This window comes from Aquarana catesbeiana, linkage group LG05, assembly GCF_042186555.1.
Source record: "Aquarana catesbeiana isolate 2022-GZ linkage group LG05, ASM4218655v1, whole genome shotgun sequence".
Classification (NCBI taxonomy): domain Eukaryota; kingdom Metazoa; phylum Chordata; class Amphibia; order Anura; family Ranidae; genus Aquarana; species Aquarana catesbeiana.
Genome location: NC_133328.1, coordinates 615,463,278 through 615,476,280, shown reverse-complemented (window position 1 = coordinate 615,476,280; position 13,003 = coordinate 615,463,278). Strand labels below are relative to the sequence as shown.

The following is a 13,003-nucleotide window of genomic DNA, read 5'->3' as shown; positions in this document are numbered from 1 at the left end:
AACTTAAGGTTCAATGCTATATTCACACAACTCACCAGCAACCCTGGGAGAGAGTTCATGTGTCAGATGGCTTCAAGCTGCAAAGAAGGCTCAAAGCAGGTATCATATAGAGGAATAATTGGGATTGGTGACTGGCAGGATGCCAAGCTTGTAATGGATGGTCAGGACTGGCTAGCAGCAGGCAGAGGCAGCGTTCAGTATCCAAGCAAGGGTCAGGACAGACGGAGATTAGTGGCGTATCTTTTATCTAAAAGAGGGTAAAGACAAGGGGTCAACAACAGGAGAATTCAAACATGACAAGACTAGGCTTACAAGAACAACAAGGTAAGGCGATTACAGGAGGCATGTAGCAAACACTGTCACAAGCACAGAGCCCTAGGCTTTTGATGTTTATATAAAGCACCACAGTGCCACTAACTAATCAGGAGAAGAGGCTAGGCAGACCAAAGAGGGGAATGCCACCGTCAGACAATAGAATTAGAGGAGACATTGCCCAGCATCCAACACTCGGAGAGAGAGACCAAAGAGGTGGCCATGGGGAGAGGGAGAGTGCGTCAGACACTCCTAACATTACCTTCCCTCACATGACAGAGTTCCAGCCTGTTGAATATCCGCTTACATTCTGGGAACAAGGTTTGAAACTTACATGCTCCCTTTATACCCATTAGTAACAGATAAAGGCAAGGCCTCAAACAGGCGAACAGAGTGGCAAGGGATGGTGCTCTATCAAGGGAACCTTTCATGTTGCTCATTTATCATTCTTTTGAAAGAACCACCATCCTCACCAACACATGGTAGTTAAAAATGGTAGTATGGCACTAGTGGCAAATAGCTACATGGACTTCAAGGAGCAATGAAGGATGCATCAACAGGCAACCCAATGACCTCTATACAGGTGCTTAGCACTTGCCATGACAGCACCTCAAAGAACAAGTCCCTCCCTGGCTGGTTTTAAGAAGGAGCGTAGATGTGGAACAGCCAAAAAATATACTCTAATACAGTATAAAGAGTTTAACTCTTTCCTGGAAAACCTGTTTAACGTAAAACCCCATAATACAGGAGCCCACAGTTGATTTTAGTAGCTAGATTATTCTACTGTAAGAGGTATTGATTACCTGTACATATCTAGTAGTAGTTAGTGACATTCAACTGGACCTATCCTATAATGTTAAGATTGTTTCATAGCTTGTTTGAGCCATTTCTTAAATTGGATTAACTGCCAAGGGTATCATTCCAACATTACACAGATAGAACAAATAGCTCCCTATAGTACAAGCTACACATGAATCCTTTGGAAGCAATTAATCGTATGACAAGAAGGTCTCAGAAGGACTGATGTGTCATCATGGGAGCCACATCCCTTACCATCACCAGAAACAAAGTAAAAAAATATTACTTGGACTTAGAAGGTATCACAGACTACTGCCAATGTTACAGAATATGTTTAAACATTTCAAATTGTGGAATCAACATGAACAAAAGAGGCTGCAAACGATTGGTACAGAACTCCATATATCTTTAATTTGTAACAGTAAAATCACAACCTTTTAGAAAACAGTAGTAAACATATTTCAGGGGCCAAGGAATCCTCCTTCATCAGGGCTCAGAAGTGGTTGCTGGAGTTCCAAAGTGTAGTGTGCTCGAACCTCCTGGATATATATCTTCAATGTAAAAACCTAGGAGGCTGTGTGGAGCTTGATAGTTGAGTGGTGGTGTTCCAATTATCTGGCCAAGATCCAACAGACAAGAGCCATTATTAACTGGCTTTTTCAGAAAGCCAACCTTTAAAGTGGATGTAAACCTGATTTTTTTTTTTTTTATTGAAGACTTCTACCTGGTACAGTAGAGGATGTCAATTCATCTGTGCTCAGTCTTGCCACAGAGAGTTAATCCAGGTCTGAGCAATCCTATTGTGTTACTTGATAAGATAAAATGTGACACACAGATCAGTTTGGGTCGCCACATCCCCCACTGCTGTGACTGACATCTGATTTCATTATCTCATGAACGAGCAGAGAGCAGAGAGTGTGTTATGATTCCAGTTTTACATTGCTCCTCCTTTTGGGCATGCTGAAGTCATGTAGTGTCTAGGAGAGTGGAGGAATAGGAGAGTAGAAGAGTGTAGAGGTGGGAGGGGAGTCTTGTGACATCACGACTCTGCCCTCCGAGCTCCGGCAAAGGGACATTCCAGAGTTTTGCGGGGCTCCTACTGCTGAAGGGGGTGACATTTGCAAGGATACATGCAGGAGGCTTGCATGTATGTATACATTAATACTGTGCTATTAGTTTATACTGGGTGAGTGGTGAGTTTACATCCACTTTAAGTCTTGTGCCCCTATTGCATTATTTCTCTTGGTCAAATTGTTGATTTGTTAATTTGGTATAATAAGTTTGAAACATTATAACATATACTATAGCAGCTCTAAAATATTCCACTCTCCTACTCGCATCTTGCGAGTTGAAAATGAGGGTTGGCGAGCGTGGGCTGCCTGGGAGCGGGGGGGGAGGGCGAGCACCGCCGACATGCGAGGTTGAATGGGAGCCATTCTCCCAGCGATAGCGGAGGGGAAGAAAGGAAGAGAACAGGCGGCTGGATTATCAGAGAGTGGGGATCAATTATCGTGTGTTCCCCACACTCGCTGTCACACAGAGCCCCACCTCCTGGCCCCGGTACTTTGATAGACAGATCACCCGTTCAATCCTGGGACGTGTGACGTGTATCAAAGTACCTGGGCAAGAAGGCGAGGCTGTTTGTGACGGCAAGCGGCGGGAACACTCTGCAATTGAAATTAAAGCTCTTACAGCGATGTTCCTCAGCGCAGTGATGATCCGGCTGGCAATCCTCTCCTCTCTTCCCCTGCACTGGTAGACTGCATTGATGGACACAGGCAGGCTGCTTTGATGGACACAGGCAGGCTGCATTGATGGACACAGGTGAGGCTGCATTGATGGACACGGGTAGGCTGCATTGATGGACACGGGTAGGCTGCATTAATGGACACAGGTAGGCTGCATTGATGGACACAGGTAGGCTGCATTGATGGACACAGGTGAGGCTGCATTGATAGGCACAGCCAGGCTGCATTTATGGACACAGCTAGGCTGCATTGATGGACACAGGTAGGCTGCATTTATGGACACAGGTAGGCTGCATTGATGGACACAGGTGAGGCTGCATTGATGGACACAGGCTGGCTGCATTGATGGACACAGGTAGGCTGCATTGATGGACACAGGTGAGGCTGCATTGATGGACACAGGTAGGCTGCATTGATGGACACAGGCAGGCTGCATTGATGTAGTATAATCAGATATTTTGGTTTGATAAACCGCCCTTCAAATCAAAACACCTCCACCGCGCTCCCTATCCTCCACAGATAAAGTAAAAAGAAAAATAATGTGAATGTAGTGAACCTTGTGGTGAAGTCTCTCCACAATCAATGTGAAGCAACCCCTTTAAATTATGGTGCAACAACTAAATATTTGATCAAGGGTGCCTGTGACTATCACACTCCACACACTGATTATTATTTTTATTTATGTTGGGACTTATTGCACTTTATTATACAGATTGTACATGTGATGTCTCCATCTATGTAACACTGGAGACGTATAGTTAATTGTCTATGCGTGTGAGTGTTGAAATATATATCTAGAGGGTCACACCATCACTGTGTTAAGGACACTTGCACACTTATAGGGTTATGATATGTACGCTTATCATATATTGTTATAGATTTGTTCAGAGTGAGATCAGATAACTTTGAGTGTATAGAACACATATAGAGGGTCACACCATCACTGTGTTAAAGGCACTAGCACATTATATCTAAGCGCCTCTTATTTTTTCCTGGATGCCTGTGTGTGGAGTGTGATAGTCACAAGCACCCTTGATCAAATATTTAGAGGCTGCATTGATGGGCACAGGCAGGCTGCATTGATGGACACAGGTAGGCTGCATTGTTGGGCACAGGCAGGCTGCATTGATGAGCACAGGTAGGCTGCATTGATGTGCACAGGTGAGGCTGCATCGATGGACACAGGTGAGGCGGCATTGATGGACACAGGTGAGGCTGCATTGATGGACTCAGGTGAGGCTGCATTGATGGACACAGGTAGGCTGTATTGATAGACACAGGCAGTCTGCATTGATGGACACAGGCAGGCTGCATTGATGTAGTATAATCAGATATTTTGGTTTGATAAACCGCCCTTCAAATCAAAACACCTCCACCGCGCTCCCTATCCTCCACAGATAAAGTAAAAAGAAAAATAATGTGAATGTAGTGAACCTTGTGGTGAAGTCTCTCCACAATCAATGTGAAGCAACCCCTTTAAATTATGGTGCAACAACTAAATATTTGATCAAGGGTGCCTGTGACTATCACACTCCACACACTGATTATTATTTTTATTTATGTTGGGACTTATTGCACTTTATTATACAGATTGTACATGTGATGTCTCCATCTATGTAACACTGGAGACGTATAGTTAATTGTCTATGCGTGTGAGTGTTGAAATATATATCTAGAGGGTCACACCATCACTGTGTTAAGGACACTTGCACACTTATAGGGTTATGATATGTACGCTTATCATATATTGTTATAGATTTGTTCAGAGTGAGATCAGATAACTTTGAGTGTATAGAACACATATAGAGGGTCACACCATCACTGTGTTAAAGGCACTAGCACATTATATCTAAGCGCCTCTTATTTTTTCCTGGATGCCTGTGTGTGGAGTGTGATAGTCACAAGCACCCTTGATCAAATATTTAGAGGCTGCATTGATGGGCACAGGCAGGCTGCATTGATGGACACAGGTAGGCTGCATTGTTGGGCACAGGCAGGCTGCATTGATGAGCACAGGTAGGCTGCATTGATGTGCACAGGTGAGGCTGCATCGATGGACACAGGTGAGGCGGCATTGATGGACACAGGTGAGGCTGCATTGATGGACTCAGGTGAGGCTGCATTGATGGACACAGGTAGGCTGTATTGATAGACACAGGCAGTCTGCATTGATGGACACAGGTAGGCTGCATTAATGGGGACAGGTAGGCTGCATTGATGGACACAGGTAGGCTGCATTGGTGGACACAGGCAGGCTGCATTTATGGACACAGGCAGGATGCATTGTTGGGCACATTCAGGCGGCATGGAGGGACAGAGGTGAGGCTGCATTGGTAGGCACAGGTAGGCTGCATTGTTGGGCACAGGTGAAGCGGCATTGATGGACACAGGTAAGCTGCATTAATGAACACAGGTGAAGTGGCATTGATGAGCACAGGTAAGCTGCATTGTTGGGCACAGGTGAAACGGCATTGATGGACACAGGTAGGCTGCATTGTTGGGCACAGGTGAAGCGGCATTGATAGACACAAGTAGGCTGCATTGTTGGGCACAGGTGAAGCGGCATTGATGGACACAGGTAGGCTGCATTGTTGGGCACAGGTGAGGCTGCACTGACAGGCACTGATAAAGTTGTTGTTAATATTTATATTTATAACTTAATTCTTTATAAAACATTTTAGTGTCGTTTCATGAGATAATTTATGAGGGCGTGTTTAGGGTCGGAATTAGGGGGGGGCAGGGTAGGGGTTGGGTGGGGCAGCTGGTGGCAAGTAACCCTTGAGGCCTAGCTAGTAGCTCAGGACTTGAAATTTTGAGCCCTGTTCTATAGAGATGTCAGTAGTTTGTGGCATCTTCAATGATTTTATTGATTAACTGTAAAGATTTAGAGGAATGTTTTATCAGGTGGGATTATCACTGCTACGTACTACTTGTATAACTTACATAATGGAAAATCATTTGCTCCGTGTGTGTAATGATCATTCTCTGCTCTTGGCAATAATCGCAATGTTAGTAGTGCAATTAAACTGTTCTTGCACTTACTGTAAAAACACAATCTTAGCATACTATTAACAATAATGTCCTCCAGCAACAAAAAACTAGAACTAAGGAAAAGCATCTCTATATGTGGTACCCTTAGCAACCAATCAGCTGTCATTATTTGTCAACCTAAAACTAGAAAACTAACAGCTGGAATCTGATTGATCATTACAGTAGAGGAGGGAGGATCATTTGCAGAATATCAAAGTTTAAAGCATTCTACAAAAGGAAAAATGGAAATGTATGGGCTGAGCCTATGGCAGGGAGTGTCTGCTCAAAGACCCGCGTCCAAATCCTTAATTGCTTTTGAGCTAAAAATAGTTACTTTGGCAAGTACTGCGGAAATTCATTCAGCTAAATCAGAGAATTGAGCTAGAAACATGTTTCCAGTGATAATCCATTGAGCAGTACGGTACTACAATGTTAGTCTTCCATTGAAGGAGATCTGTGTGTTTAGTCTCTAATAGGACATGCTTTTTAAATGAGGAATTAAATACAGCTACAAGGCAGAGAGGGAAAAAAGTCAAAAAGGCAAAATTCATCATTTCGAAACAGTGTTTCCAGAAAGAATATTCTCTTGGATGTCTAATGCCCTGTACACACGACCGTTTTTCCCGTCGGAATAAACTCTGAAGGTTTTTACAATGGAGTTCCGACGGAATTCCGCTCAAGCTGTCTTGCATACACACGGTCACACCAAATTCCAACCGTCCAGAACGCGGTGACGTACAACACGTACGACAGGACTAGAAAACGATAGCCGGTAGCCAATAGCTTCCGTCTCATACTTGCTTCAGAGCATGCGTCGTTTTTGGTACATCGGAACAGCATACAGACGAGCAGTTTTCCCGATAGGAATTGGTTCCGTCAGAAAAATTTGGAACATGTTCTCTTTCTAGGTCCGTCAGAATTTTCGACTTAAAAAGTCAGAAGGGGCATACACACAATCGGAATATACGATGAAAAGCTCCCATCTGACTTTTTCTGTCGGACATTCCACTCATGTATACACGGCATCAGAATAACACACAGTATTATTGGTGTCCACTTTGATTGAGCTGTGATTGGTTAGTCTATGAGTGCCTTCACACCCCATGAGACACCATATTTATTTATTTCAGGTATTTATATAGCACCAACTATACAGTATATGCAATGCTTTACAAGGAGCTTACAATCTAGGGCAAATTTAGACAGGTGCCTGTTAACCTTCCAACATGTCTTTGCAGTACGGGAGAAATCTCACGCAAGCACAGGGAGAACGTGCAAACTCCATGCTAAGTACTAACCATTAAGTCATGGTGCTGCATTCGAGTGGACCAGTGTTTCGATATCAGAAGATATTTTAATGGGATACCAGATTCCGATTTTATTGGCTGGTGGCTTGCAAAGTTGTCTGCGGGGGTCTAAATGCCCATTTCCAACTAAAACATATTTTTTGGTTACATTAGAGTGGGGAAGGGTTATAACCTCTATTGCTGTCTATGTTCTGATCACCACTCAGAAAATGAGAAACCTTCCCCAATAAGTACACAGATGGCAATAAAAAAACTGACAGAGCATATCATCCTTCTAGATTTCACGTTAAAAGAGTATTTCATTACATTATGTGCCCTTGATGGTGAGATTGTGTTAACTGCATGTCTCTCTGGCCATGCAGGAAGTGAGGATTTTTTTTTCCTATAGACTATTACACTAATGTACCAATACAGTATAGTTATAAGCATGGGTTATTTGAGACCAGAAGGTTATTTCAAAGATTCCTCCATGTTGAAAAGGTTGAGAAAGGTAGATATTGACATAATATAAGCGAATGGCTTGTGGCCAGGGGGCTGTGTCATGTCATAGCAACAACTGCTTAAGGGCTAGAGTAACAAGGCATTATAGGAAAGAACGTGCAATGAGGTTCAGTAGCCTTGTCCTCCCAGAGCAGTGGTCTCCAAACGGTGGTGGTGGTGGGGGGGGGGCAGATGTGGCCACTTGCTCACCTTTATCTAGCCCTTGCGGGCAGTATTCATCTCACTGAGTTGAGACACTCTTCTATCCACTGACACCAACAATGGGGCATAATTCCCGCCACTGACATCAACAATGGGGCACTGTTCCTCCCCCTAGTACCAAAGATGGGATACTGTTTATTCCCACTGATGCTAGAAAAAATTCCTATTCACGCTGGCCGCAGTCCTGCCCCCCTAAATTCTGAGGGACAGTAAACTGGCCCTTTGTTTAGAAAGTTGGGAGACCCCTATCCTAGAGGATAGCTATGTGACTATAACAAGAGCTTCATGTTTCTAAAAGCAGATGTTAACCATTTTTTTTTATCTCTTTACATGGCTATGACTGTCTCTGCTCCTGCAAACACTGTAATGCATTTTTTTTAATAATACATGGGATATTGGCAGAATAATTTCTGACCATCATGATGATCTCTATCACTCATTTTCAATCAGGGTTCAGTGGAACTCTAGGGTACATTCAGAGGTTGTTAAGGTTTCCCTGAGCTGTTGAGGCTGATTGACCTCCCATCTGATGGTGCCTGCATATTTCTAGGGCCAATGCCATTTGGAAAAGCCAGCTGCAGGACACCAGTAATCTTTTTAGCTGTCTATAAGAAAGCCAGCACTGTAAGAAGGGCATTCTTATCTCTAGCAAACAATGTAACGGGTTTTGATTTTAGCAGGGGGTTCGCAAACACCCCAAACTATTTCAAGGATTCCATTAGGTGGATGTAAACCTGGAAAAAAAAAATTGAATAAGACTTCAACCTGGTAGAGTAGAGAATGCCAAGTCATATGTGCCTAGTCTTGCCATGAAGAGTTAATACAGCTCTGAGCAATCCTCTTGTCTTTTTTTACTGAGTTAGAAAACAACACATAGAGAAATCTGTGTCGCCACTTTCCCCACTGCTGTAACTGACATCTGCTTTCCTTATCTCATGCATTAGCATGAGAGCAGAGTGTGTCTACGGCACCGAGTGTATGACATGCGCAGGAGGGAGTTTATATGATGGGGCCATGCCTGAGCGCTCCTTCTGCTGTGTGCATGCTCTCCTTCACTCTGCAGGCGCGACGCTGCCTGGCCAAGGGTAGTGTAGATTGTGAACAAGCAAGCTACACTCTTGTGAAACGCGTCAACTGTAATCCCTGTCTGGTTTTTGACACTAAAGATTATAATCAAGCAAAGTTTGCAGCACTGGCGTGCGACCATTTAGTTTCTTTTCCAAGGGTAGTGTAGAGGTGGGCTGGGAGTCTGGGGACCTCACGACTCTACCCACCGGGCGCCAGACAATAGACCCGCCCAACAATTCCAGAGTTTTGCAGGGCTCCAAATGCAGAAGGGGTGACAATTTAAAGGTAGGGATACATGCAGGAGGCATGTATATACATATAGATCACTAGTATGCCATTACGTTGTAAATGATGAGCGTGGGTTTACATCCACTTTAAGGTAAACAGGTTTAGAAGGGCTGCTCTAAATTGTCACCTTCCCCCATTTCAACTTTCTGAGATGTTCACAGCACTTGTGAACAGGCCACATGCCCCAGAATGATTGCATTATATATTAGAGCTGCACGATTCTGGCCAAAATGAGAATCACGATTTTTTTTGCTTAGGATAAAAAGATCACGATTCTCGCAACGCAAAATCTTTCACATTATACAAAAAAAAATTGGGCTAACTTTACTGGCTAGTTTTTTTTTTTTTTTAATTCATTAAAGTATTTTTTTCCAAAAAAATTGCATTTGAAAGACTGCTGCGCAAATACAGTGTGACATAAAATATTGCAACAACCACCATTTTATTCTCTAGGGTCTCTGCTAAAAAAAAATATATATATATATATATATATATATATATATATATATATATATATATATAAAATGTTTGGGGGTTCTAAGTAATTTTCTAGCAAAAAATAAATGATTTTAACTTGAAACCAACAAATGTCAAAAAAAGATTTAGTCTTTAAGCGGTTAAACTTTCCTTTATTTTGACAAATGGTTACAATGTTTATATACGTTAGTTCCACTAAAGAATGTTGTGATTCTTGGCAGACTGCCCAGTTTTTCTCTTCCTTTCTTTTGACGGCTGTGGCTTCAGAAGAGCAGAGAGAATTCTTTGCATAGACAGAATCGTGAAACACTTTTGTCAAGATCGCAACAGGAAAAAATTGCGATAACGATTCTTGACAATTAATCACGCAGCTCTATTATATATTGGTATGTCAGCAATTAACAAGTTAATCCTATAATCTAGTTGGAAGACTTTATTTTTGGTCTGTTATTCCACACATTAAGATCCAACCCTAGCTGCTAAAATTGCTCAAATCTCTACATGGGAAATCAAAAAATACAAGGTTGAGGAATCATCCTCAGCATTCAGACTCTATAAAGAATGCAACAAGAAATGTAAAGGTGCAATAAGGACGGCTAAGATAGAACATGAAAGACACATAACGGAGGTGAGCAAAAAAAATCCCAAGAAATTTAAGTATGTAAACAGTAAAAAAGGGAGGAGAGACCATATTGGCCCCATAAAGAATGAGGAAGGACATCTGGTTAAAAAGGATGGGGAGATGGCGAAGGTATTGAATTTATTCTTCTCCTCAGTCTTCACAAGGGAATCAGGGGGCTTCAGTAACCGAAACTGCAGTGTTTATCCTCATGACAGATCACAGGAAGCACCTCCATGGTTAACAGAGGACAGAATTAAAATTAGACCTGGGAAACTTAACATTAATAAATCACCGGGACCAGATGGCTTTCACCCGAGTGTACTTAGGGAACTTAGTCAAGTAATTGCCAGACCATTGTTCCTAATTTTTACTGACAGTCTACTGACTGGAATGGTACCAGCTGATTGGAGAAAAGCCAATGTAGCACCAATATTTAAAAAGGGCCCAACATACATCCCTGGGAATTACAGACCAGTTAGCCTAACATCAACAGTATGTAAACTCTTGGACGGGATGATAAGGGACTATATACAAGATTTTAGTAATGAGAACGGTATCATTAGCAGTAATCAGCATGGATTCATGAAGAATCATTCTTGCTAAACCAATCTATTAACCTTCTATGAGGAGGTGAGTTGCCATCTAGATAAAGGAAGGCCCGTAGACGTGGTGTATCTGGATTTTGCAAAAGCATTTGACACAGTTCCCCATAAACGTTTATTGTACAAAATAAGGTCCGTTGGCATGGACCATAGGGTGAGTACATGGATTGAAAACTGGCTACAAGGGCGAGTTCAGAGGGTGGTGATTAATGGGGAGTACTCAGAATGGTCAGGGGTGGGTAGTGGGGTTCCCCAGGGTTCTGTCCTGGGACCAATCCTATTTAATTTGTTCAGGAGGATGGGATAAACAGTTCAATCTTTGTATTTGTGGACAATACTAAGCTAAGCAGGGCAATAACTTCTCCGCAGGATGTGGAAACCTTGCAAAAATATCTGAACAAATTAATGGGGTGGGCAACTACATGGCAAATGAGGTTCAATGTAGAAAAATGTAAAATAATGCATTTGGGTGGCAAAAATATGAATGCAGTCTATATACTGGGGGGACAACCTCTGGGGGAATCTAGGATGGAAAAGGACCTGGGGGTCCTAGTAGATGATAGGCTCAGCAATGGCATGCAATCCCAAGCTGCTGCTAACAAAGCAAACAGACTATTGGCATGTATTAAAAAGGGGATCAACCCCAGAGATAAAACGATAATTCTCTCGCTCTACAAGACTCTGGTCCAGCCGCACCTAGAGTATGCTGTCCAGTTCTGGGCACCAGTCCTCAGGAAGGATGTACTGGAAATAAGGCGAGTACAAATAAGGGCAACAAAGCTAAGGGTCTGGAGGATCTTAGTTATGAGGAAAGGTTGCGAGCACTGAACTTATTCTCTCTGGAGAAGAGATGCTTGAGAGGGGATATGATTTCAATATACAAATACTGTACTGGTGACCCCAAAATAGGCATAAAACTTTTTCGCAGAAGGGAGTTTAACAAGACTCGTGGCCACTCATTAAAATTAGTATAAAAGAGGTTTAACCTTAAACTACGTAGAGGGTTCTTTACTGTAAGAGCGGCAAGGATGGGGAATTCCCTTCCACAGGCGGTGGTCTCAGCGGGGAGCATCGATAGTTTCAAGAAACTATTAGATAATCACCTGAATGACCGCAACATACAGGGATATACAATGTAATACTGACATATAGTCACATAGGTTGGACTTGATGGACGTGTGTCTTTTTTTCAACCTCACCTACTATGTAATTATGTAAAGTATTCCAAAGGGTACTTCCTCTTTTTTATATGCAGTGACCATACCCTGATGTACTGACTACCTACTTTTCATCTTTTCCCCTCCTTTTCTGAACTATATTATAAATATTGTATGGCTTGCACTGTGTTATAGCTGGAATACACAGCAAGACTGGATTTTCTGTGGCGGGTTCAGGCCAAAGAAGAAATCAATGAAATGACGGAACTGAGGGAGCACAATGAAAACATGCTCAGAAACATTCTCCCAAGTCACGTGGCTCGCCACTTCCTGGAAAAGGACAGAGATAACGAGGTACGACCTTCCACAAAATGCAATGTAACTGACAATTCATTATTATTGGGGGAGGGCTTTGGTGAGTACCTGAAAAACTCCAGTAAGAGCAACTACATTCTAATAAAGTCAAATATGTCCCTTGCTGAACTTTTTAAAGTCCTTCAAATCAAAACCTGTTATGGATATATGGCCTATAGCAGGGGTCTTCAAACTACGGCCCTCCAGTTGTTCAGGAACTACAATTCCCATCATGCCTAGTCATGTCTGTGAATGTCAGAGTTTTACAAGGCCTCATGGGATGTGTAGTTCCGCAACAGCTGGAGAGCCGTAGTTTGAAGATTCCTGGCCTATATCTATAACAATTTCTTTATGTGAGCAGATCCTCCTCCCTTTCAGTATGTGACTGCTGAGGAAGAAAATCCCCTCTATTGACATTGGTAATGTTTAAAATAATTTAAGTTGTGGCTTCTGGGTGGTTGGACGTCACGAGTTCTCTAAACTGAACTGCATGCCTCTGACTTGTTTATTTTTATAACTCAACTCAAGGTGAGAAGCG

General features: G+C 42.6%; 1 protein-coding gene across 2 annotated transcripts in view; it reads left to right on the top strand.

Moving 5' to 3' along the window:
* ADCY8 (adenylate cyclase 8) overlaps positions 1 to 13,003 on the top strand; it is a 424,989-nt gene that overhangs the window by 371,008 nt on the left and 40,978 nt on the right. For both annotated transcript variants that reach the window (XM_073632262.1, XM_073632261.1), the window contains one exon: positions 12,307 to 12,465. In XM_073632262.1, coding sequence (XP_073488363.1) covers positions 12,307 to 12,465 — 159 coding nt within the window. The remainder of the gene's footprint in view (positions 1 to 12,306; positions 12,466 to 13,003) is intronic.